The 26,029-nt window shown below is 57.6% G+C and overlaps 1 protein-coding gene and 1 long non-coding RNA gene across 5 annotated transcripts; one reads left to right on the top strand and one right to left on the bottom strand.

Annotated features, from left to right (window-relative positions):
• The first annotated feature begins 885 nt into the window (after positions 1–885).
• Positions 886–25,465, top strand: SRL (sarcalumenin). 4 transcript variants are annotated; one of them, XM_086854270.1, is made up of 8 exons: positions 928–1,017; positions 8,775–9,743; positions 11,321–11,419; positions 12,311–12,406; positions 15,612–15,647; positions 20,185–20,301; positions 21,011–21,244; positions 21,830–25,465. In XM_086854270.1, the coding sequence occupies exons 1-8, from the start codon at positions 957–959 to the stop codon at positions 22,639–22,641; spliced, it is 2,424 nt and encodes an 807-aa protein (XP_086710396.1). In that variant the 5' UTR covers positions 928–956; the 3' UTR covers positions 22,642–25,465. The 4 variants fall into 4 exon arrangements, with proteins under 4 accessions (XP_086710399.1, XP_086710396.1, XP_086710397.1 ...); XM_086854271.1 differs by having other exon boundaries at positions 11,324–11,419; XM_086854272.1 differs by lacking the exon at positions 15,612–15,647.
• On the bottom strand, positions 5,401–20,185 carry LOC147650008 (uncharacterized). The gene is made up of 2 exons (XR_015277331.1): positions 19,919–20,185; positions 5,401–6,417 (listed from the first exon to the last, which is right to left on the bottom strand). It is a non-coding gene; the product is annotated as an uncharacterized LOC147650008 (long non-coding RNA).
• Positions 25,466–26,029: the final 564 nt, after the last annotated feature.

The following is a 26,029-nucleotide window of genomic DNA, read 5'->3' on the forward strand; positions in this document are numbered from 1 at the left end:
ATGGGGCAGCCACCTCTCACCATCCTCCCATGGCCATGGGTCCCTCCCACGGCCTCCACTCCATGGCCATCCGTGGTGTCCTGCCAAGAAGTGGCTCCTGCCTGCTCTGAGCCATCACCCCCTGCTCCACACCTTGGGTTCAGGCGCTCCCCCTGCTCCCACTCACAGGGAACTGTTGTTTGTCCCCTTCCCCAAGAAAAGCCTGGGTCACAGCCCCCCCAGAATGGCTCCAGCACTGAGGGAGCCCCGGGGTCACTGCCATGGCCAGGCTTTGGGGGAAAGCTCTGGAAGGCTTTCTGTACAAGCAAGGGCCAGGTGCTGGTGACATTGTGCCACGCTGCCAGTGCAGTGGGGACACCATCAGCCTGTTTCCTTTGGGGTGTGTGCCATTGCCTGGAGTTGGTGGTCTGTGGTGGCAGGAGGGCACATCAAACCAGCCCAGGATGCGATGTTTGGGGACATCCACCTTTGGGGACAGATGAGGACACTGCAGTGCAGCGATGCTCCGCTCTCCCTGTCCACAAAACCCTGCTCCAGCCCAAAAGGAGCTGCAGAAGCTGAGGCAGCCCAAGGGGGTCCCAGCAGGATTCTGGGATGGGGACAGCGTCCAGAGGAGCCCTACAGGAATTTATTCGAGTAAAGGGAGACAGCACCCATTTCTCCTATCACTGGGATGGGGACTGTGACCCCACCTGAGCAGTGCCAGCCCATGGCCCCAATGCCTGGGGATTCCCGTGCCCTCACATCCCTGACCCGAGCCATTCCCGGCGCTGCCGCTGTGTCCCATCCCCGTCCCCATCTCATCCCCAGGGCCCCTGGGAGCGGAAGAGCGGCAGCAGCAGCAGCAGCAGCATCTGTGCGGGCAGCTGCCTGCCCTGCCTGCCCTGCCTGCCCTGCCCCGCGCCGACGCCGTATAAATAGAGGCAGCGAGCGGCAGGGAGCTCCTGGCAGCCACCATGAAGGGCCTCAACCTGCTCTGCTGCTGCGTGGCCTCGCTCCTGCTCCTCGGCACCGCAGGTACGGCCGCTCGGCGGGCCGGGGCTCCCGGGGCATGGGGACACCCCGGGGAATGGGGACACCCCGGGGGATGGGGGTGCTGGCAGGGCTATGGGGTCCCCACTGGGCTGGGGGTGCCCTTGGGGCTCTGGGGACTCTGCGGGACTGCCTCTAGGGCTGGGGGTGCCCAGGCTTATGGGGTCCCTATGGGTTATGGGTGCCCTTGGGACTGTGGTAACCCCACGGGGCTGGCAGGTCCCCATGGGGCTGGGGGTCCCCTCAGAGCTGGGTGTCTCCACGGGGCTGCAGGTGCCTGTGGGGCTGTGGGTTCCTCCAGGGCTGTGGGAACCCCAAGGGGCTGTGGGATTCCTGTAGGGCTGCAGGTGCCCAAAGGGCTGTGGATGTCCGTGGGGCAGGAGGTGCCTGTGGGGCAGGAGGTGCCTATGGGGCAGTGGGTACCTACACTGGGTGCCTGTAGGGCCACGGGTGCCTGTTGGCTGGGGGTGCCTGTGAGCACCCTTGGGACTCTGGGTGCCTGTAGGGCTGCACGTACCTGTTGGTCCGTGGGTGTCTGTGGGGACCCTGCAGGGCTGCGGAGAGAATTGTGGGTGCCTGTGGGACTGAGAGCGCAGGGGAGGCTCTGGGGCGCCCAGCGAGCCCCGGAGCAGGACAGGGTGGCAGGGGTACAGCGGTCCGGGCTCCCCAGGAGCTTTTTCAAGGCTGCAGAATCACCCCAAAATGTGCAGGGAAACGTGCTGGGGGGCTGTGGACAGGAGGGGATGGCGGGAGGTGCAGACTGGGGTCCCTCTCACAGAGTCACGTTGGGCACAGGGGCCGTGCTGCCGCTGACATGCCTTGGGGCAGTGTCACCTGTGGCTGCCGTGGTGGCTTCATTTCGGATTGTGAGGGGGTGGGGGTGGAGGTGCCAGGGAGCTGGAGATCTCTGAGGACCCCGCATCCCTTTCCCCGGACCGTCCCATCCCCTCTTCGCACCCCGCAGCCCGGCCGGGTGTCCCCGGCGCGGCGGCATCGCTGGTACCCTTGCTTGCCCTTGAGTTAATTTGGGCTGGTTCTCTTGCCTGGCCGGGCTCCGGCGGCCGCGCGGGCCGGGAATGGGGCGGCTAAGTATGGAAACAGCCGTGTAAGGGGACACTGTGGCCCGGCAGCCCCCCCGGCCGCCGCCCCCCCGGCCCGAGCCGCCGCGGCCCCGCGCGGGCACCCGCAGCTGCCGCCTGCCAGCGCCCGGCACCCCCGGCCCCGCCGAGTTTTGGCCTTTTAAGGGCATCTTGGGCCATTCTCGGGAATGAATGGGTTTGGGGGCCGGCGACACACCCGGACAGAATCACGGTGACCTCCATGGGGCTGCGGGTGCAGCCTGTGGAGGGGGGTGGGAAGCTGTTCTGCGGGCACGGCTGGTGGCTGGTGTCGCTCCGAGCGGGGCTGGTGGCCTCGTGGGACATCAGAAGTTTGTCTCCGTGGTGGATGACCACTAGCCCATGTCTTGGTTTGGCTGAGGCTGGCATGGTGCAGCACTGGGATCCCCCATCTCAGAGGAGGCTCTGGGGCCAGGAGACACGTGGGGGTCTGGCAGCCCCAGGGCCAGCTCTGAGGGGTCCCCCAAATCCCCACCTGTTTATTGACTGTCCCATATTTCACCCCATTACTGTAGGTTTCCTGAAAAGCTCTAAGCAGTGGCATGTCTCCTGCCCATGCTTCTGCTCCTCAGAGACCAGTGGGATTTGCAGGAAGGTTTTGCTTTTCCTTTGGCACCAAGTTGAACTCTCAGACCCAGCTCCTTTGGGGTGCAGAAAGTGGCTTGGGGGGGGTGTTTTTTCCATTTTTGGGACATGTCTTCTCACTCAACCCCTGTTAGTGCCTGTGGGGCTGTGGGGATCCCATGGGGCTGTGGCACTGCAGGTGTCCATGGGAAGAGAAGGGGTGAAAGTCCAGTGGAGAACCAGGAAGATCATGGCAAGGCGTGGTCATTTGAGTTTAGTGGCACCTGGGGCTGCCAGGACCCTGCCACCGTTCCCATGGTTGTGGGTGGGAATTGCCCTGCGCCTGCGCTCTTACAGCCCCAGCCAAGGCAGCTCATTGCACACGTGGCCGGGGCTGGCAAAGCTCCCTGGGGGTGCCAGGAGCCTGGCAGGGACCAGCACCCACTGTGGGGCTCATGGTGAGGGCATTTTCCCAGTACTCCATCTGCTCCTGCCCAGGGGAACACACTCACGCCTCAGGCAGAGCCCAGTCATCCCTTCCAGCCTGGTGACCCCTGTGGCCACCAGCAAAGGGCCATGGGGATGCTGGCAGGGCAGGGCCCAGACACTGCTCAGCAGCTTTGCCCTGGGATCCCTTGGCCCTGCAGCCGTCATGGATTTGAGTGGGAGGGCAATTCCAGGCCATGCCATCACCACCTCTGAGCTGGGAGAGGACTTGGGGAAAGCCCTGGCACAGTGGTGTCCGCCTGCAAGGCACTGCAGGGTTGGCACAGACCCCTCCTGCTGTCACCAGGGGGGTCTGTGCCAGCCTCAGCTTCTGGAAGTCCTTGTCCTGCCTCATTGTGGAAGGTGTCACCTCAGGATGAGCTCCATCTCCACGTTCTCGTGGCATCTTGGGGTATTCCCCATCACCCAGGATGTGTCACCTTGGAATGTGTCACTTTAGGTTGGGCTGCGCCTCCCAGGTCAGAACATCTTGGGAGTGAGACTGTGACACCTTGTGTGGGTTCAGGGCCCTGGGCACAGCAGCCATGGGGACACCCCACCCTGGCCATCCCAGGCCAATGGTCCTCCCAGTAACCAGCCTCTGCAGAGGTGGGGACCTCTGTGTCCCTGTGACACCTCACTGGACTCATTCCACCCTCCAGCACCAGCACAGCCACGGGTACCACTGCCATGGGGTATGTGTGACACCACTGCCATGGGGTGTGTGTGACACAAGGGGCTTGGGGTGCCTCAGGTGCCTTGGGTGCTTGTGCCACCTACACTGCTGGTGCCTCACCCCAAGGACACCCTGGTCCCTGTGGGTGCCCTTTCTTACTCCCAAGGTGTTGGCTGAGCACAGCAAGGCAGGTGCCAGCCAAGCTGGCTCTGCTGTGACACCCTCTCCATCAGCCATCCTTGTCCCGGTGTGTAGGTGACATCCAGCTGGGCAGGAAGGCCAGGAGACCTGGCTTGTGCATGGCACAGAGGTACCAGCAGGTCTCTGTGGGATGGCACCAGGCTGGGAGGGCTGTGCCATACCCAAGGACAACACTCTTGCCATGCTCCCACTGTGTTCCACTCACTGAACTGGTGAAATCCCAGCCTGGCCATTGGGTCAGAGTGACCAGGTTGCTTCTGGAATTGCCTGTTCCCTGGGCTCTGCAGGAATAGCAGCACCCCCGGGCTGTGCAGGACTCCACTGAGCTATTTCCAGCCCACGGGGACATTTCCCTTGTAACTGAGAGCTGGAGGGAGCTGTGAACTCCTGTGCTGGTAGAGGCTGCAGCAGGGGCAGGGGAAGCTCTGGACAGGCACCCCGAGCCAGGATGGGGTGTTGGCAGTGGCAGCATGGCCCCAGTGCCAGCTGGACACGTGGCTCGACCCTTGGGGTCACACAGCCCTGGCTATGGAGCTGTGTGGCCCTGTCCATGTGCTGGTGTCCCCAGTGCTGCCAGGTCAGACCCCAGGGCTGTGTCCTCCCGCTCAGCATGGCCAGGAAGATTCTGCCCCAACATTCCCATGGATTTGAGGATCTTGTGGGACATCAGGCATTAGAATCGAGGCTGGCAAGTCCAAAGGGTAACTGGGTGATCAGGGATGCTTGGGATGACCCAAGGAGGGATGTGGAGCCAGGAAGTCTTGCCCTGAATGAACAGAGGATGCCCCTCATGGGACTTCCCTGGGGTGGGTTGGTGAAGCCTCCTATGGCTGCTGGCCAGGGTAGAAGAACAGTGGGACCTCTTGGACATCCTTCATGTGGAAGAAGGGGCTCTTCCAGCCCCAGCCATGCCACAGCATGTCCCTTTGGTCCCCCAGAATTCCCCCAAGCTGCAAGGGACACTGCAGGTGGACGTTCCTCGACATACAGTGAGACATCTGCCTGTGTCAAAATACCTGACATTTCCTGGCCATCTGCTCCCTCATGGACCCAGATCTCCTCAGTCAGAAAGCAGCAGGTGCTTCATCTCCCACCTTCCTCATCTTCATGTCTTCTACAGGTCAGGGTTCATGGTTCCTTAAAGGCCTTAAGAGTGGGAAGACAGTGGAAGAAACGCCCTGCAGCAGTGATTCCCTATTTTCATCTCTATTTAGAAAGCTCCAAGCCTGGTTTTAATCCATTTTGTAGATCCTGGTGAGGTTTCTTTACCATATATTAATAAAAATACCATAAGGTTCTATCCAACCATTTATAGAAATCAAATCACTTCATAACTTTTTTTAATTAAACTTAAAATTTTCTCTACAAATGAGGTCAAGTTAGTTTGACAAAACCGTTTCCTAGACTTCTGTCTGCATTGAAAACCAGGAATATATTTGTTACATGCTGGTGTTTCGGGATCATGAAGCTTCTGGGATGTGATGATGTATCTGAGCATCCTGAGTTTTGGGGTGCACAAGGGTCTGGAGAGCCAACCCCATCCTCAGTCCCATCCTTGTGCTTGTGTCCTCTGGGCTGCTTGAACCCTTGTGGGACACTTCCCTCTGAAGATGTTGGCCCAGCTGACCCCAAGCTGGAGCTGGAGCCGGGCTCCCCCCTGCTCTGAGTCCTGGGCTGGAAGGGCCACGAGCTGGAGGAGCACTGGGGGGATGGCCCTGAGCAAAGGCCATGGGGACCCCACAGAGCCTGGAGGGAAGGGACATCACCATGAAAATGGGTCTCACAGGAATGGTGGGGTCTGCAACAGGTCCAACTGGAAAATCCCAGGAACTCCCTGACAGCTTCTTTGTGTCCAGTCAATTTCTGTGAGGTTTTAAAGGGCTTGGCCAGAATAAAGGCAGGTTTAGATATTTAGGATACAAGGTCCTGACAAGACCCGCCCTGGGAGGATACAGGGAGCACAGGACTTGCAGGAGCCAGTGGATTATACCCCCAGGGAAGCAGGGATTGGAATCTGGGAAGGGGAAGGGGGCGTGTGAAAAGCCATCCCCGCAGCCCTGCCACCGCCGGCCCCACGCTCAGGGCTCCGATTTCTGCTGGAGGGGGAGAGCGTCCCTCCAGGGCCACCTGTGCCCATCTGTCCCTTCTCACCGTCCTCCTGGAGGACCCGTTTTGCTGTCAGGTCGTTGCTGTTCTGTCCATCCCCGTGCAGGGATGGAAGGGACACTGTGATGTTCGGCCATGCCTCTCCTTCCCGCACAGACCTGGATGCAAATCGGCCACGGCATCCTGTGGCACCCAGAACCTGCTCCATGGGGTCTCCATCCCCGCTGTCACCACCTGAAAAAAATGAAAATAAAACCCTGAAAAAGCTCATAAAAGTCCCAGCATAAGAAAGAGGTGGCAGGGGCAATGCGAGCCAGGGACCCGCAGGGAGGTCAAGTCCCCGAGGTGAAAAGGGCGAGGTCTCCTCTCCGTTGCCGCCCATCTGCTTGGCACAATGCAAGGTGTGAACACGGGGAGCCCCGGTGTCACTTTACACCGTGGCTGTCCCCTCCCGGAGCCCACGAGGGCCCCCAGGTGCGGACGTCACCCTTGGCTGGCAGCGGGGCGAGGGGCTGGGGCCAGCGGCAGCGGGGCTGCAGCGGGGCTGCTCCTGCCGCTCCCCCGTACAGTTGCCGTGCCGTATTTTTAGTCTCCGGAGGGTGTTAAGCCCGTAACCTTCGGCCCATTTTGCGCTCATCAGCCGGCCATGTGCAGGTCAGCACAATTCACCATGGATCGGGAGACCATGTAGGGGAAACAGGGAGAAGGAGGTGGGGAGGGGACAGGGGCTTTATGTGACACCTTGAAGGTCACAGGAAATAAAGCCCGTGAGCAGCACGCCAGCAGGGACATCCCCATCTGAGCACCTGGGGGATATGTCTCTTTTTCCTCGAGGCATGGATTGTGGTGGGTGCTGGCATGGCCTGGCCATGAGTGGTGGGTGATGGCCCCTCTGGGTCAGAGGGTTCACACAGACCCCTGACAAAGTCCTGAGGACTCTCAGGGTCTCCTCTGCTTGGTCCTGCCCTCCTCTGCTTTGACCCTCACTCCTCTGCCAGCCCTCCAGGTCACCAGCTATTTTGGGGCCAAACTGAGAATATTCCTGTTCCCATCAGCCAAGGGGATCCTCTATTGACTCAGGCTGGTTCCCAGGCCACCAGGGCCAGGCAGGGCCATGCTGGCCCCAGCCACTCAGGGCTTTGCAGGTCAAATATAGATATTCCCATTCAAGAGGCTCCTGCAGAGTCCCAGGGGTCTTGCAGGAAGGTGACCTGAAGGACCAGGGTGGAAGGGAGGGGGTCAACTCCTCCGTCTGGGAGTTGAGCTGGAGGCACCTGTGAGCTGTGTACCAGCAGAGGACAGGGAGGGCAGAGCAAGGGTGACCTGTGCATCCAGTTTGGGCAGGTGAGGGGCTGTGGCAGCAGCTGCAGCTCTGCTGTGCCGGGGAACCAAGAGCCACTGGGAGAGAGGACAGGCTGGGGGGCAGCCTGTCCTTCCCAGTGCCCGCTGCTGGCATGGCACAAGCCTCCCAGTGCGACCTGATCCCCGCTCACAGCCCCACCAGCCCCAGCGCCATGGAGATAAAAACACCCCCCCAGCATCCCCGGGCAACTGGGCTGAGGGGTCTGGGGCTGACACCGCGATGAGCCCAGCCCAACTCCTCTTGTGCTCGGTCACCACAGGCCCTGTGGCCAAGCCCAGAGAGCTCCAGCTTTGCCAAGGTCCTGCTGGGCACAGCCCTGTGGATCCTGCACGGACACAGTGCAGGAGCCAGGACAGAGGACTGGCCTTGCCCGCTCTCCTCCTGCAGCCTGGGTGGAGGTGGCCTTTTTTCCTGCTTGGCATCTGCTTGCCAGCTGGAGTACAAAGGAATTATTTTCCTCTGAAACGCTCCCCTGGCATGAGATGTTTGGGGGGATTATTTAGACTAGCAGCAACTGTTTGTAACAGAGACAGTATAGCCGTGATCTTTTATTTTTGGCACCCGCTGACCGATGTTAAATTGCAGTTGGAGCCTATGGAAAATACGGATGGGCTCTCCTGGGCCACAGAACACACTCATTGTGTCCCCAGCAGCAGCACGGCGTGGCACATGCCTTCCTAGTGAAGGGACACTCACAATAAATAGCTCCCAAGCCCCATGGCCAGGGTTAGGTCATGCCTGTGGAAGCAGGACCCCATGCCAGGCAACCCCTCATGCCAGGAAGCCCCTTCCTCCTCCTCCCCCTCACTTCACCGCCCATCTTGGCTGGTGTGATGCTCTCTTGAATCAGGGCTGGGGAAAGACCCTTTTAACCTGCCAAGTGCCTACAGCCCCTCAAAATTTGGCATTTTTACTCCTTTCCCCAGTTTTAGGGCAGCTTTACCACCTTCCTGTAGTGCTTTGGGGTGGGCAGCAGCCCCAGTGCCAGGCAGCCAGGGCTGGTGAAGCCATAGAGCCCCTGCCAGTTCTGCTTTGCCCCCCACAAACACATCTTTGCACCTGACTTCTTGTGACAGGGACAGAAAATTGAGCTGGAGCTGGAGCAAGATTAGGGAAGAGTTCAAACCTCTTGGTACCAGCCACAACTCATCCCTCAGAGCCCTGGTGGGTGCCCTGGTGCCCCTGTGCCTGCACGGGTGGGACTGACTGAGCTGTTCTCATCGTTTAGAGCCGCGCGCCCCTGGCACGGGCCATGGGGATGGTGCTGCAGAGAGCCCCCCGCCAGGCACGGAGCCCCGGCTGGAGGAGAAAGCAGCTGATGGCAGCCCTGAGGAGGAGCAAGACAGTGGCACTGCCAATGCCTCCTTGCCTGGTGTCACCGAGGAGGGACGTGGAGAGGGGGAGAAAGAGCAGGCAGGTGGCCTGAGCAGGGGCCGGGGGCCAGGGGCCAGCCAGCCAGAGGACCAGGGCCAGGAAGAACAGAGCTCAGGGGAGGATTTCATGGCAGCTCATCAAGGAGGGAACCATGGGCCTGGCACACAAGAGGATATCCATGCCCAGGAGGATGAGGAGCCCAGCACAGAGAAAGGAGGCTCTGAGGAGGAAGGACAGCCAGGGGAAGAACAAACAGAGGAGCCAAGAGCAGCATCTGCTCCTGAGGGAGAGGAGGAAAGGGATGAGCAGAGCTCAGAGGAAGATGACGAGCAAGGAGAGTCTGAGGAAGGTGAACATGGGGAGGTAGATGGAGGCAAGGAAGAGTCTGAAGAGGGAGAGTCTGAGGAGGAGAAAGAATCTGATGAAGATGTTGACAGGCCAGAGAATGAAGCTGAAGAGAATGACAAGCAAGCAGCTGGCACTTCCAACAAAAAGAGCAACAGCAAACCAGCAGCTGCTGGCACAGGAGAAGCCAAGGATGGCCCTGCCAGCTGCCATCACCCACCCTGTGGGGATGCAGCAGAAGACCCACCACCAGCAGAAGATCCACCAGCAGCAGAAGACCCACCAACAGCAGTGGAAAACCCACCAGTGGTGGAAGATCCACCAGCAAAAGATGACCCACCAGTAACAGAAGACCCACCAACAGCAGTGGGTGACCCTCCAGCAGCAGCAGACCCCCCTGCAGAGAAGACCCCACTGGCAGGATCAGAGGTCCCCAGCACCCCCCCAGCTGCCGCCGAGCCCCGGCACAGCCAGATAGGTTGGAGTCTTTTCTTGTGGGTGTGCTGTAGCGGCGAGGGTGACCTCCCATCAACCCGGCGGAGCTGAGCTTGGCACATTAAACCTCGCCTAGTGCATGGCCCTCTCCTAACGCTTGTGCTTCCCCGCCCGTCCCTAACAGCGCTGGGCCGTGGGCAGCGAGGCTGCAGCAGGATGCTCCTCACACGGGCACTCATCCCAGTGGTGCCAAAACTGACTGATGCTGCCCTCTCTCCACTCCAAGTCCATGATTTCTCCTCAGGGACGTGAACATGGATAAAGTTTTTGACCTCCAGGCCCCTTTCAGCACTCGCAGATCTCTTAAAGACTCTTTATCCACCACCCACCCACAGAGACCTCCGGGCCCTTGGCTTGTGCAGAGGTAGGATGCTCCTAGGATGGTGGGGCTCCTAGGATTGTGGGGCTTCTCTCCACCAGTTCTTGGCTCGTAGAGAAGGTGTGAAGAACTAATCCAGGCCAATGAGCTGCTGAGGCACCAGCCCCACTCAATCAGTGAAAGCCTAACTAGGGGAAAGGGGCACCCCCCATCATGATTTCCTAGAAATATTTGTAGACTTTGGCCCACAGGTTGGGCAGTGACCTTTGGACCCAGATTAGTATTTTTGTTGTTTTCATCTGTAACGTCCCCACTCAAAAAGCCTCCCATTTTTCCCAAAACCCAGTTTGGTCTCTGTGTGTTCACTTGGCAAGTCAAAAGGTTTTCCTCAGCCCAACACTCAGTAGCTCAACACAGTCTCAGGGCTTATGGTGCCCTGCTCGATCCTGGTGGCCCCAGACCTGTCCCCAAACCCCTGCTAAAGCTCAAACCCAGCTCTCCATATCAAACAGCTCTTGGAAGCTCCTGGTGTTCCAGCACCTCCAGGGCAAGGACACCTCTGTCTCCCGGTTTTGGGGACACTGGGGTGCCTTCCCTAGTGGAGGCAGCTGCCTTGTGCTCCCCACGCCTGGTACAGAGTGGTGAGGGAGGGGACAGGGCGCTGTGCAGAGGGAATATGGAGACAGAGGTGGGAGAGCTGGGAGGGAACAGCCCCACTGGCAAAGGTGGAGCAGCCACGATGGGTCAGGCTGTCCCCCAAGAGCCAGAGACAGCCCCAGCCTTGGCACCCACCTCTCCAGCTCCCCGTGTAGTTTTTTGGGGTAGTGGGCAGACAGAGAGGCAGCAGCACAAAGCCTGCACCCAAGGCTGAGCCCTGCAGCTGCCGGGGGAAGCACCCGTTGGGCAGCAGCTGCCGTGTGTGCTCGTGCTGCATCCCAACCCTGGGAGCCCCTTCCAGGCACATCCTTTGCATTCCCTGCGAGCAGCCAGCCCCTCCTCGGAGCCAAGCAGTTGCCCATGACGCTTCTCCAAGCAGCCACAGCCCTGGCAGCCTCCAGGAGCCCGAGCTAAAGGGAAAGCACGTGGCATGCCAAGGGTGACAGCGGCTGCCGTGGGCATGGCGTGCCCGCAGGCTCGGGGTGTGTGTGCTCCCCATGCCCTCTCCCTGGCAGTCGCTTGTGTGAGCTCCTGTATGGGTTCCCCCCTCCAGCAGTAACAGGTCTCCTTGTTTCCTCTTCCAGAAGAGGTTGAAGATGCCAGCGAGCCGACCAAGCGTGACCGGTCCCACTTGGAGAACACCCTCAAGCTGAATGAGGAGAAACCTGCCGATGATGTCTCAGGTGAGGAGGCCATGCGTGCCCTGCACTGAGAACATGGACAGGATTTTCCTTCTCTTGTGTTCTGATTTTAACCTTGCTTCTTACAGGTCTAGTAATGCCAGATCTTCAGTAACAGCCCTTTGGCTGCTCTTGGGTTAACATATTTTAGGCATTTTAATGACATCCCTGAGGGCATACAAGAATTAGGAGGGTATAGAGGCTGGAAGATGCAGATGGTGAATCAGGCACATCCCTGCTTGAAGAAACCTGGAACAACTTGTAAAAAAGGGTTGGATTGGATTTTTATTCCAATTATATATTGGGTTTTCCTACTTTAAGGTTTGCTTCTGCTGGTCCCTTTGGCAGTTTGGGCTGGAAAAGCAGTAATAAAAGACACTGTGTAAAAAGCTCCTCCTTTTTCCTATCAAGCAGCTCAGGGCCGATGTCAGGGGGCCCTGGCACCATGGTGGAAAGCTTTTTGGGATTGTGGGTGTTGAGTGCTAAAGAGCACTTAGGAAGAATGCTCCTACCATCAGCTGCTGGGAACAGATGGGGACAGTGCCCAATGAGAAACATTAGCAGGGGAGAGACATCAAAATCCTAGAACAGCTTGGACTGGGAGAGGTGGTCAAGACCTCTCATCCCACCGCTCTGCCATGAGCAGGACACCTTCCACAAACCAGGTTGCTCCAAGCACTGTCCAGCCTGGCCTTGGACACTTCCAGGCATGGGGCAATCACAACCCCTCTGGGCAAAATGTGTGACTGGGATCAGTTTGGCCAAGATTTCAGCTGTAAGCCAAGTCCCTTGGTCCATGGCTGGGCCACCCTCAGGACCTGCAGGGAGTGCAGGAGGCTCTCACCCAGCTTTGTGGGGTTTGCCTCTCACCTGCCCACATGCTTTTCCCCCCAGGAGTATTGCAGCGGCTGAGAAAGATCTACCACTCTTCCATCAAGCCCCTGGAACACTCCTACAGATACAACGAGCTGAGGCAGCATGAGATCACAGGTAATGCCATGGGTGTTGGGGTCTCCAGCACCACCAGGTCCTTGGGATGGAGATAACAGCACACAGAGCAGATCATGGACAGCCTCGGATAGTGTGTCTTCCTTTGCAGCTTCCCAGGGAGTCCATGAACACACAGACTTAGAGGCCATGCCCTAGTGAACCCAGCAGTAGGAATTCCTGCCTCTGCCTCAGCCCATCTGCTGTCAGGGCCATCTGTGTGGGCTGAGCACTGAGTCCTGCCTGCCTCGGGTCTCCCACCTGCTCAGCATCAATGCCTTGTACCCCTGCCAAGCAGAGATCACGGCCCAATGAAACAGGCTTGGCAAGGAAGCTCAGGACCTCTCAAGGCTGGGGATGAGCTTCCTGGGGGTGGCTGGAGCTGGCATCCTTCCTGCTGGGTACAGGGAACAGCCATGTGGGCAGGGTATTCCTCAAGCTCCACAGCCTTCACTCATCCTGAGAGCTGGAGTTTCCAGCCCTTGGCAATCTCAGACGCGCGGGATGGGGTGAGCAGGTCCCTGTGGTCCCTGGCATGGTGTGGGCTGAACCAGGTCACATATGTGTCCCTCCAGAAGAGGAAAGCGCAGCCCTGTCCCAAGATGCTCACAAGATACAGGAAGACCCAAGAAACACAAGCAGCCTCATTTTCCAAGTACAGATGGCTCAAACCCAAGACTGACTTCCTTGTTCACTGGAGCAATTCTCCTCTGAGTATCCATTCAAGCACAGGAGCCAGGGCCAGATGTCTCCTGAGTATCCAGGGGATGCTGGAGTCCCTGCTGCCAGTGTCCCAGGACTTCGTGCCCATGTCAGCCTCCTGCCAGGGTCCTGAAGTTGTTCTCCTTGTCCTGCAGCTCTGCTGTCTCCCCACGTGTCTATGCCCTCCCTCCCGGTGAGGTAGGACCAGGATACAACATCCCCACAAATCTTTCTTTTACAGCTGGCCTTGCTCCACCAAGGAGCACACAGGCCCCGCTCTCAGCTGGGCAACCTATTGGGGCACATCCCTGAGGAGCAGAACTCCTGCTTTCCAGGCATCCCCCCTGCAGCTCCTAAGTCTGGGTCAGACATTCTGTAAGCAGGATTGGACATCTCCCTACCCAACCAGGCCTTCTCCAGTGTAGAGCCAGCGGGGAGCAGAGGGAAGTTACCCTCTGGGAGGTAACTCACAACAGCATGTCCTGATTGTCACCCCATGGTTGCTGGCCTATCCCCTGGCAGCACCCCAACTTCCTCTCCAAGCTGCTCTGGTCTGTATTGGTGATGTTTGTTGTCAATTCAACTTGGAACACAGTTTAGGAGGATGTTTGGGGTTACAGGGGGAGCTGGTGGGCCCCACTTTGGTGTTCTCAGCCAGAGGATGCAGATCCCAGCCTCAGTTTCCAGCCCTCAGGATGTCCTTCCCTACCTTTAATCCATCCCATGCCCAAGCAACCACCTCCCTGCTCCCTTTTTGGGAGGAAACAAGTGTTTAAGTGTTCCCCAGGCTCCTGCTGGCTTCCTCCCTCTCAGCTTCTGAGGAAACAACCATTAACCCTGGTGTTTTCCCAGCCTCTCTCAAACCCAGCTCCTGAGCAGGACTCACCTCGGACAGCAGGTCCTCGTGTTCCTCCTGGCCCCAGCTCAACGCTCCATGGTCTATTCCACCTCACTGTGAGGAACAGCCACCTCTCAGACTGACAGTCCCCAGGTCAGGTCCCAGCACACCCCACTGTGCCCAATGGGGCACCCTCATGGTGCTGTGACCCTGGGGCTGGCCACCCACAGTCCCCTGCTGGCCCCCAGGGAAGGGCACGGGGATGCTGCACTGCCTCCAGTCCTTGTCTCAGCTGTGAGACACCCTGGCCATGCTCCCCTCCAAAAAATTTCTATGGACACCGAACTTCTTGAGTGATCTCTGACAGCCCAGCCACACCCTGGCACACACAACACTATCTGGAAACCTACAGCTCAGCAGTTTGCCTTTCATACCCACACATCCAGCTTTTCCCAGTCCCTCATTAGCAGTGTAATCAGAGAAACTTGCACATTAGTTACAGGGTTGGCCCAGGGAACTCTCTTGACCTTGGAGGGCAGGTGAGGACACAGTGGAGCTTAGGGAGCCTTCTCAACACTTCCCCTGCACAGTGCCCCTGTCCTGAGCAGGTTCATTCCATCAGTGGTGTCCCTGCAGGCTGGGAGGTGCTCCCAGCTCCCCCCTGTGCCCCCTCTCCGTGGTGGGGGGAGGCTGGAGGGCACAGAGTGGCCGGCTCAGCTGGCTCTGGGAGGAGCAGGACAGCTGGGAGAGCTTTGGGGCAGGCCTGTCATGGAATATGTGTGACCTTTGGAGGTGTAAACCAATATAGAGGGGTGCTGTGGCAAGCACCCTGGCCCCTCCATTACGTGGCAGCCTTCCATTTTGTCTCCCTTCCCATCAGCTCCGTTCACTGCAGCGTAACCCAAAGAGTTCCTCTGCCCCCCACAACATATGAAAACTCCCATGGAGTTCTGCGGGAGCTGTGGCTGTCACCATCAATTCTGACTTGTCAGGGTTCATCTCAGAAAGCTCCCACACACCCTCTGCTTAAGCCTGGCAGATGCCATTTCCTTCTCCCTGCCTGCCATCCTCCTGCCTCTCTGCTCTGCCATCCCACGTGGATGCAGACATGCTCTGGCTGGGTCCAACTCTGTGCTTGGAGGGACTATCCCTGGCTGAGGGTGAGGGATTCTCCCAGTCCAGCCATAGGAAGCTTGCTGTGAGGTCACACCAGGTTGTGGTGCATGCTGGTGACCCTAATTACTGATGTATGCTAATTAGCAAGTGTCCCTGTGTAGGGAATGACCTCCCAGATGCCATCACAAGCCACAGGGGCTGGGTCCAGGTGACCCTGTCACTGGGGTTGTCAGGACATTTGCTGGGTTGGTGGCTGTCTAACCCTGGCTTGTTGGGCTCCTTGTGCTCGGTGGGTGATGCCAGGGAAGGCAACAGCCCCGCAGAGCAGGGCTTGGGATGCAGGGCACCCCGAGCCACATCCCCACCCTGCAGGGCAGACAGGGGTTCAGTGCTTGTCCTGGGAGCTGCAGGTCACTCCCAGGCTGTAACTCCTCGTCTCCTGCTGGGAATGTGGCCATCAGTTCCATTCCTGTCGTGGACCACACCCGGGCTGTCGCATCCCTCCTCGGACTCACGGTTCCTTTTCTCTCTCCCCGTGTCCCTCGCTAACAGCTTACCCCGGACGCACCCTGGGCTCCTCGGCCACAGGTTGGTATCGCCGCCTGCTCCCTGCATGCTGCCGGCACTGCCTCCGCTCTGCGCTGCCCCCGGCTTCCCGCAGCCACACTGCCCAGCACCGAGCAGGGCTGGCACTCACCATCCCCGCCCGGACAGTGTCCCCAGCCCTTCTAGAGCCCGACCTGTCCCAGCCTGACTCTGTGCGTCCCGACAGCCTGTCCTTCCCTCCAATCCTCACCTCGCCCAGGCGCTGACACCTTTCCCTCTCGGTTTAAGACTGAGAGGCAGCATATTCCTCTGGCCAGGGTTCAAAGGCGTTTCTGGTAGTCCTAGAAGAGCGGCTGAGGGAGATGGGGGGCTCAGTCTGGAGAAAAAGAGGTTCAGGAGGAACCTTCTCACTCTCAACTCCCTGACAGGAGGGTGGAGGCAGGTAGGGGCCCAGCCTGCTCCCAGGGAACAAGGGACAGGACAAGAAGAAATGGCCTCAAATTTCACCTGAGGAAGCTTGGATTGGATATTGGGAACATTGCTTTAGAGAAAGAGCTGTCAGGCCCTGGCACAGCTACCCAGAGCAGTGGTGGAGTCCCTAATCCTGGGGGGATTTAAAAGCCCTCTGGATAAGACAGTTGAGGACATGAGTTAGTGGTAGCCTTGGCAGTGCTGTAGGAACATTTAGAATTGGTGATCTTAGAAGGCTTTTCCAACCTAAACAATTCCATGATTATATGAGTTGGACCTTTTGGTTGATCTCTTACCCACAGCATGAACTGGAGGAGCCCAGCTGATAGCTCATCCTATACAGGGGAACTCTTCCCACCCTTCACTTTCCTACGTGCAGAAACTTTTCTGAATGTCCACCGTTGATCCCACAGCAGCTGTCCCAGTGACACGAACTGGCCCCTGCCCAGCAGCCTCAACCCCCTCAGAAGCCTGAGCTGGCTCCTCTCCCTGCCTATCCTGCTCAGGGTGTGCTGCCAGGTCCCCCCAGAGGATCAGGAGATGGGAGACAGTCCAAGAAATGCCAGCCAACACCCAGCCCTTCCCCTGGGCCTGGTCTCAGCCACGGGAACAGTGTTCCTGCAGGGAAATCCCATTTTCTGTCCCTCCTGTCCTGCCCCACGGCCACGCTGCCAGACCCTGCCAAACCAGGCTCCTTTGGACACGGCCACAGCAGAGCCCTGCCGGTGCCTGGAGAGCCTCTGGCTCCTGCCGTGCCAGCACTGGAGAGGGCTGTGGGTATTTATAGCATATTCCGATAGCTGTCTTATCTCATCTCGGCTTCAGGCGCTCGCACACGTGCTGCCGGGGTGGGCGCAGGCACGGGGGGCACACGGGGGAGGTACAGGCCATCTGCAGCCTCACGGGCTCATCCCTCCCTCTGTGGGCACACGTGCTGTGAGGATACTCATGGATTTGGAAGCTTTGGGAGCAAGGGGTGCCCTCCAAGGCTTGCTGGATCTGTGCCATGGACACGTGGCCGGTGTTTGTGGCACAGGAGTGGGACAGAAGTTGGGGTGATGCCAGGAGTCTCTCCAGGTGTTCCAGCCTTCCTGGGTGGCTTGAGGACAAAGAAGACCTTGGTGCCCATGGCTCAGTTGCAAGCAGGAGAGGAAGGAGGTTTTTTTAGGTCCTTTGCTTTGCTCAGCATCCTCAGGACAGACTTGCACTTGGGGGAGAGACCACACCAGGCACGTCTGCTGGGATTGAGGACAAGAGGGGACAAGGCCCTGTCCAGGATTAATCATAGAATCATGGAATGATTTGGGTTGGAAAGGACCTTAAAGCCTACCCACTTCCATCCCCTGCCATGGGTACTATCCCAGGCTGCTCCAAGCCCCATCCAGCCTGGCCTTGGACACTTCCAGGGATCCAGGAGCAGCCACAGCTTCTCTGGGCACCGTGCACCAAGGCCTCATCACTCTCACAGGGAAGAATTTCTTCCTAAATCCCATCTAACCCTGCCCTCTCTCAGGGGTCACTGAGACCATTCCCCTGTGCCTTGTCATTCCAGACTGTCATCCAAAGTCCCTCTCCAGCTCTCTTGGATGTCCTTTAGTCACTGGAAGGGGCTCTAAGTTCTCCCCAGAGCTGTCCCTTCTCCACCCCAGAGCAGCAGTGCTTCCAACCAAGGGCAATCTGGCACTGCCACATGGCAAAACCTCACAGAAAGCCACTGTCCTAGGAAAGAAAACTACTTGGGCATCCAAACTGCTCCTATGCCCAGAGCTGAGCGGCCCAAGCAGAGCCAGACTCTGCAGAGGGATGAGCTTGAGGCTTGTCTGAGCTTGAGCTGGAGGCGAGCAGCCACAGGGTGGCTGGAGAGAGCCGCTGTGATGGAGCTGCCGCCATCCCCGCCCGGCCGCTGGCGAGCTCCGGTTTTTTTCCGCTGTCAGGACCATCAAGCTGACCCGAATTGCTGCTGACAGACACGGGAACATAGCGGGGACAGGTGCCAGGCCAGCACCCTCCTGGGTGGGAGATGCTCCCTCTCTCCCAGCCTCTGGGTAAGCAGCAGGGAATTCACACCCGGGCTCACATCCTTGCGGCTGCTGCGCTTCCTGCAGAGTTGCAAGTGCCTGGCACTGCCCACCCAGCCCAAGGGGGTAGAGATGTGCTCGAGGGGCTGTGGGTGACCGGGCAGGGGGCTGCCCATGTCGCTGCCCACTTTGGCTCCGTGGAGCACAGAGGAAGATGTGCAGCAGAGCCGGAGCTCACAGGTGCCCACATTCACACAGTCACACCTGGCCAGGGATGTGTTATGAAAGAGCACAGGGGGACCCACCCCAAACCTCTGGCACAACATCACAGGGATAATAGTAATAATAACAACCATCCATAACCTAATTAAAGCTGGCAAGAGAGCAGAGCAGCCGCGACAGAGCAGCAGAGGAATGATTAATAATGAGAGTCCAAGGTTTCAACACTTGTTTTGGTCCCATGTGAGAAGAAAAGGCTGGATTCCTGCAGCTGCCAGGCAGGGAGTGGGGTGCAGGAAGAGCCATGCATCCCCTGCTTCAGAGGTGCTGCTTTGTAGGGAGGTCTGAGCTGTGCCTGGGCTGGATGCAGCAGTGCCTCATGGAGAGATGCCCCCAGCCCATTCCCTTCCCCAGAGGTGACATGGTGAGCCCGTGATGGGCAGGTACAGCAGGAGGAGGCTGGAATGTTCTCCCCAGCCCCTGCTCCCATGGCCAGATGGGTTCAGCGTGAAGCTGCCATGCAGTGCCCTCCAGCACCCTCGGGGGCAGGAGCTCAGCACCCATGGGGGCTCTGGGGCTTCCCCCAACTTGGAGATGGATCCCTGGCCTGCTGGAAAGCTGCTGGCTCCTGCATGGGTGGCAGACATGGAGCACCAGGGGCTCTCAACTACCTCACAGAAAATAGTTCTGCCTTAGGCATGGGGATGAAGAGAAGGTGTCAAGGGCAGCACAGCTTGCCCAGGGCATCTCCTTGCTTTGGGGCATGGGGGAAGGCTCTGCTCCAGCTCAGACAGCAGCTCCCAGCTCTTCTGGAGTCATCCATCCCCTGGCTAAACTCCTGCTAGCAACAATGGGACGGACCCTCTCCCACCCTGAGCATATGATAGGGTTGGTTCTTACCAAGGGGAACTCAGTTTTACTTCTATTCTTGTCCTGTTTATTCTTGTCCTGTTTTGGACTCACAGGCTCCCGTGTGTTCTGGGCACAGCTTGAGGGCTGGCATTAGGCCCTGGGCTCCTCTGGCTGCCTACCTGGGGTCCTGGGGGCTGGGGGGATCGAGCAGCGTGAGCACAAGCTGATTGCATGAGCCCTGTTTGAGCAGGGATTGCTCCTGGGGGCGCTGGCTGCGTGTGTCCAGGGACCTCGGCGCTCCTGGACTGATGGCATGGCATGGGGACAGCGCACTATCCTCATGGAGAAAACTGTGTGACTTGAAGAATGCAGGATGGGGACTATAATTCACTCTCCTCTTGCCTTTCCCCAAGCCCAAAGCGGGGCTGTTTGCCCTCCCCACATGCAGCTGGAGCCTCACACCCAGGCAGTGAGCTCCTCCTGCTCGGTCGGGAGGCACGGCCCGGGGGCAGGTCCCTGCGAGGGCATGGCGGAAAGGCTTGCAGGCGGCTGGCTCGAGGCTCGCACCGCGCTTTGCGCCGCAGCGCTGCTCCCGAACCCACGGCAGCTCCCTCTGCACGAGGCTGCGGCACGGCCTCCTTGGCACGTCCCGTGCTTTGCGGCGGCTGCCTTCAAACAACACCCCCACCCCGCAAACAGCCCCGAACTCACCCGCCTCAACCACAAACAAACCACAGACAAGGCTTAAGAGACCTTCCAGTCCTCCGTAGTCTATGAAGGGCTGAAGCTCGGTCGGGCAGCGAGGTGGGCTGTGCCGCAGAGCACGGGGCTGTCCCGCTCCCGCAGCCGGCGGCGCGCTCCTTGGCTGGCGAATGGCTGGTGGCCCCCGAAGGGCGGCTGCTTCCCCGGCAGCATCACCGCGCCGCTCACATGGGATGCTCGTTACAGCCGGGAGTTAATCGCACGGCGGCGACGGCTATTGTTCCTTCACTTCCTCTTGTTATTTCCCCTCTCCGCAGATGGGGAGATCACTTCCAAGCCTATGGTGCTATTCCTGGGACCGTGGAGCGTCGGCAAATCCTCCATGATAAACTACCTCCTGGGGCTGGACAACACTCCCTACCAGCTCTACACAGGTACCACACTCACTGCTTTGCCGAGGGGGTGCCGGCATCTGCGTTTCCTCATCCGTGCAGTCAGCAATCCCCAGCCGTGTGCCTTTGACCCCCGATCCCTCCTTACAGCAGGGAGGGTGGGATCTGTTCCGTGCCACCTGGTTGTGCTGCCATGTGGAGGGAGAGGTTCCCCGTCACAGCCTGTCCCCCCCTTCCAAGGGTGGAGGAGAGCATCTCTCCCACAACATCCTCATCCTGCAGCACAGGGCTCACGGCTCCCAACCCTTACCCCGTGAGCAGCAGGCATGTCAAAAGGGCAACTCACCTTTCTCCTCTCCCCATCCCTCCTCACATGCCGCCAGCTATTTCACCCTCCCAGGAGAAAAGCCATTCCCCTGCCTTCCTCCCTGCTCCCACAGATGTCATCTCACTGCTGAGGGCAGATGTCCACGGCCAGATCAGTGCTGTGGTAATGAGGGCTCCCAGGAGATGGTTCTCCATTACACCTTGTGCAATCAGGCCACTTCCAGAGAAACCACTCCCCACAGAAAACAAACCCACTGACATCTTCCCAGGAAGTCTGGGCAGGAATTTCTTGCTGCTTGCCTTGCCCCTGCATCTCTTGAGAAGCGTGCAATGCTCCCAATGCTCCCAGTCTCAGGCCAGCCCTGTCGTGTCCATAGCCTGGCATGGATTTCACACCTCTGCTGCTCCTCTCATTGCTGCACAGGGGCAGAACCCACCACCTCTGAGTTCACCGTCATCATGCACGGCCCCAAGCTGAAGACCATTGAGGGCATTGTGATGGCTGCTGACAGCGCCCGCTCCTTCTCGCCCCTGGAGAAGTTTGGGCAGAACTTCTTGGAGAAGCTGATAGGCATTGAGGTCCCCCACAAACTGCTGGAGCGAGTCACCTTCGTGGACACGCCGGGCATCATCGAAAACCGCAAGCAGCAAGAAAGAGGTAGGGGATCATTAGGTTCATCAAAGGGACCTCAAAAAAAGATGCCATGATGATCTGAGGTGACAAAGGTGGCTGAAGCACAATGGAGAAGAGCCCTGACACAACACAGGCTGCCCAGGACAGTGGTGGAGTCACCATCCCTTGGGGGGAATTAAAAGATCTGTGGATGTGGCACCTGGGGACGTGGTTTACTGGTGGCCGTGGCAGTGCTGGGGGAATGGTTGGACTCAATCATCTTAGAGGATTTTCCCAATTATAAAGGTTCTCTAATCCTGTGATTCGGTATCTGCTCACAGGAACAGCAGGAACCTGTGGTCAGCATCAGGGAGGAGGAAGGTCTGGAGATTAAGGGTGAGAGAGACAGGCAGTCAAAGGCCTAGACACCCAGGGATGGCTTTTTCTGCCAAGAAGCTTCAAAGTGTCTTTAGCATGTGAGAAAGAGGTTCTAGGCTACAGGGGAAGTCCGCTGTGCCTCACAACCCATGCAACCCAAAGGGGGATTGAGGCACAGCAGGCTCATGGTTTATCAATCCCTTGATGAAGGGACTCATCCTGCATTGGATTTCCCTCTTTCCTCTCCTCAAGGTTACCCATTCAATGACGTGTGCCAGTGGTTCATTGACAGAGCCGACCTCATCTTTGTTGTCTTTGACCCCACGAAGCTGGATGTGGGCTTGGAGCTGGAGATGCTGTTTCGTCAGCTGAAGGGCCGTGAGTCTCAGATCCGAATCATCCTGAACAAAGCTGACAGCCTGGCTACCCAGGAGCTGATGAGAGTCTACGGTGCCTTGTTCTGGAGCCTGGCTCCTCTCATCAACGTCACAGAGCCGCCCAGGGTGTACGTTAGCTCCTTCTGGCCCCATGACTACCATCCAGAAACCCACAGAGACCTGTTCCTCAAAGAAGAGATATCGCTCCTGGAAGATCTCAACCAGGTGATTGAGAACAGGATGGAAAACAAGATCGCCTTCATCCGCCAGCACGCCATCCGGGTGCGCATCCACGCCCTGCTGGTCGATCGCTATCTACAGACCTACAAGGACAAAATGACCTTCTTTAGCGATGGAGAACTGGTGTTCAGGGACATTGTGGAAGATCCTGACAGGTTCTTTATCTTTAAGTCCATTCTGGCAAAGACCAATGTCAGCAAATTTGACCTCCCCAACCGTGAGGCTTACAAGGACTTCTTTGGCATCAACCCCATCACCAGTTTTAAGCTGCTATCTCAGCAGTGTTCCTACATGGGAGGGTGTTTCCTAGAGAAGATCGAGAAGGCCATCACCCGTGAGCTTCCCGATCTCTTGGGAAGCATCGGCCTGGGGAAGAAGCCCAATGTCCTCTCCTGCGACGTCACTGGCTGTGGCGAAACCCCAAAGAATCGCTACAGGAAACCCTAAGGTGATCCACAACCCAACTGTCCACGTGTTCCTACTGGTGAATGAGCTTATGTCTTATCTGTCCAAGAAGCCGTGGTTTGTTAACCCTTTGAGTGCCGCGCTGGCAAAGGCTACCGTACGATGCAGACTTTGAGTCATTGACATCGATGGCAGGGGAAGATGGGTGGGCATAAGGAAGAGAATAAAAACTGTGAATTCCTGACATTTTATCTTTGTTCTTTCGAGTAGAAGGCAATGTTTAAGCTGTAAGTATGAGCAATGCATGGGCAGGACTGCAGCTGCTTTTCCACTGGTGACAAGAGCGCGTGAAGAGGAATTTCAGCCTCTACATCCCTGAAGCCATGAGGGAGTGAGAACAAGGGCACAGCGTGAGAGCACAGGGGAGAGCAGTGACACACTAACCCAGGCATCACCAGGAGCATTGGTCAAGGAAAGAGAGGCCATGTCCCAGCTGTTTTTTTCAGGCACGAACCTGCTACAAATCTCAGCAAATATTGATCTTGTTTTTATTTCCAAGACCTCTAGGTCACCTGGTGAGTTCTGTTTTCCCTTGACAGCTCAGCTGATCTTCTGCAGCCTTCATGTGGGTGTTTGACTTAAGAAGGAGCATTTGCAGGGGCATTTGTAGCTCCAGACAGGCAGCTGTGATGGGATTTGCAAGTCCATGGCAGAGGAAGAAATGGGGTGGAAAGGAGCAGCCAGCACTGGCTGAGCTGTGCTGGAGGAGAAGGACCAGCACCCCAAAGCAGATGGTCCCACAAGGAGATGTGAGCAAGGTTTCCTTCCCTGGACCAGTACAGAAGAAGGCATTTCATGCCTATGTGTGTCATTAACCTCAAAACCCATGCTAGCAAGTCTTGTCTGTGGACCAGCAGGGCTCCAAGGGTGAGGGTTTGGCAGTTTGCCTCTGTTCAAGTCCATGTTGCATTTTTCTCAGTCAGCCCTCTGTGTTTTTGTGCTCTGTGGAGGGAGGCAAGAAAGGGGGGTCATTAGCTGTGAAGTTAAAAAGGTCACATCCCTTTTGCCCACCTGCTGATCTGTCCTCCCCAGGACAGTCCAGGCAGGTATCTGGGGCTTGCTTTCCAAACTCCTCCCTTTTTAGCCATTTGTTGGCTTGTCTCTGAGCATCGGTGCTCAGTCCTGAAGGAGTATTGCTTTGGAAGCACCCGAGCAGGGTGAGGTTCCCCATGGACAGCGGACCTTGAAACTTGGCCCTCGTGGGCAGCATTGCTGTCTGCCAAGCTGAGCCCAAACCAGCCAGGAGATTGATGCTATCCTGGATGGAAAACCGGCACCTTCAAGCCCACCAAGGACCTGCTGAAAGTCCTTCCTTCTGCCAAACACCCACAGCAAGTGCTTCTCTCCAGGAACCTCTGGAGAAAAGGGACTTAACTTTAACAGAAGCAAGAGGACATGGAAGTGCTGGCTAAAGCAAGAAAAAGGCAAAAGGAATGAAAGAGGGAAAGAGAAAGCTGGGAAATGAAGGATGTGTTGTGATGGGGGGGGTGTGAAGGGCATCTCCACATTTGCAACATGATGTGAGCTATGGCTGGAGGCCTGGGAGAGCTCCTTGTTCCCCAGGCACTGCAATGAAGAGGTCCCCTTGAGTCCAGGTGAGTTTGAGGGGATGTTACTGCAGGGACTTGAATGTTCCTGGCTCTGCTTCAAGGTAGGGCTTGACATTTAAACTAATGAAGCTGAGACTGAAATCTATGTCCGAGCACAAGGCAGGGCGTGGTTAAGGAAGAGGGATTTTGCCTGCAGTGCAGAGGGAGCAGAGGTGCAAGAGAAAGCAAGCAGTGTCAGAGAGAGCAGCAGGAGAGAAGGGATGTGCTTGTGAGTACTGTGAGGTCTCAAACCTTCCCCAGTGCTGCTGCCCCTCCACTGTCATTCCTTCTTTCTTTCCATGATCCCATTGCTCAACAGTTTTCCTCTCCATCTGTCGTTCGCTCTCCTCTGTTGGACTGGTCTGCATGGTTTTTAAAGAGCTAATGGAATAGAATCACCAAGAGAAACTGGCTGATGTTGTCACTGTTCCTGCTGTCACACTGTGTGTCACTGTCACGGAAAGCAAAGGCCTTTAAACATTTCTGTTTGCAAGCACTGTATTGCACCATCACTTTCCTCGTTCCTCTGTCCCCCTAAAGCCCATGAGGTACCCAGGGAAAGGCCCCCTGTCCCACAAGGAGTACTGACCTTGAAGGCACTGTTACTCTGCTCTCAGGCCACTCCCATTGTTCTCCCCACCCCTTCTCTGGTTTCCTTTTATCTTGCTTTATTTTCCAGTCCTCATCGCCTCCTCTCCTCCCTTCCTCTGCCCTGCAGCACCTGCAAAGTGCGCAAAGCCTCGGTGCCTGTGTGCTGGATGGGGCTCCCCCATGACAGCCAAAACCCTTTTCTCCTGGTTGATTTGGGTTCTCCTTCCACCATGGCATCCGTGGCCTGTTCCCTGCTCCCTGTGCCACACACTGACCCAGCTGCGTGCTGCCTCAGGGAGCTGCTGCCACTGAGGTCCCTCCTCTCCCAAGGATCCAAGTGGCTGTCAGTCCCAAGAGGATTGCAGTTCCCAGCCCAGTTCCCACTGAGCTTTCTTAGGAGACCTCTGGGAATTTGGGAGTGGAAAAATGGGGAGCAGGGAGACATACTCATTCTGCTGAGAAACCTCAATGCCTCCAGAATTTGGAGAGTGAACATCTTGCCCAAGAGCTTTGTGGGAGGGAGCTGGGACACAGGCCCTGTAGATGCCCGTAATTATGTGCATTGGGATAAAACTGTCAGCTTGAACATCAGCCTGTCTAATAAAACCTGGTATTTTTCAAACACACTCCCTGGAGATGCTTGTTTTGTTTCTCTTCCTGCTGTGGGAGACAGCGCTGGGACTGAGGGGGTGCAGCTGCAGGGAGCAAGGCAGGAGCTCCCATCTCCTTCCCACCCCAGCTTTGGCCTCTGTCCCTTGCACAGGACCTGACAGCCATGCCTGAGTCATTTGGCTGCTTTTCCAAACTTCCTCCTTGTGCCTTAGGCACAACAGGCAGATCGAACCTCAACTCCTTTGCTTTGTGCCTCAGGGCAGTGTGATCCTCCCTGGTGATACAGATCCCAGCTGCCTCAGGAGATGCTGTCTGGGCACCTTCTGGCATGACAGAAGGCATGGGTCAGGGGACCATGGAGGAGAATCCAGGACTGGGGATCACAGCAGGGGGCAGAGGGTTGGAGATCGTGGAAGAAGGCAGAGATTTGAGGAGCATGGAGAAGCATAGAGGAGGAGCATGGAGGAGGACAGGGGGATTGGCATCCCAGTAGAGGGCAGTGGGTCAGGAACCATGGAGGAAAGTGAGGGGTTTGTCCTTCTCCATGGGGGAAGACAGTGGGTTGGGACTATGGAGGA

This window comes from Cyanistes caeruleus, chromosome 17, assembly GCF_971803275.1.
Source record: "Cyanistes caeruleus chromosome 17, bCyaCae1.hap1.1, whole genome shotgun sequence".
Lineage (NCBI taxonomy): Eukaryota > Metazoa > Chordata > Aves > Passeriformes > Paridae > Cyanistes > Cyanistes caeruleus.

What these genes read in the sequence shown, in the direction of transcription:
- SRL (XM_086854270.1), top strand. Translation starts at nt 957, where the DNA reads ATGAAGGGCCTCAACCTGCTCTGCTGCTGCGTGGCCTCGCTCCTGCTC. An exon ending in GAGGCAGCATGAGATCACAG is followed by an intron (nt 12,407 to 15,611) that starts GTAATGCCATGG and finishes CCTCGCTAACAG; the next exon opens with CTTACCCCGGACGCACCCTG. An exon ending in CCGCAAGCAGCAAGAAAGAG is followed by an intron (nt 21,245 to 21,829) that starts GTAGGGGATCAT and finishes CCTCTCCTCAAG; the next exon opens with GTTACCCATTCAATGACGTG.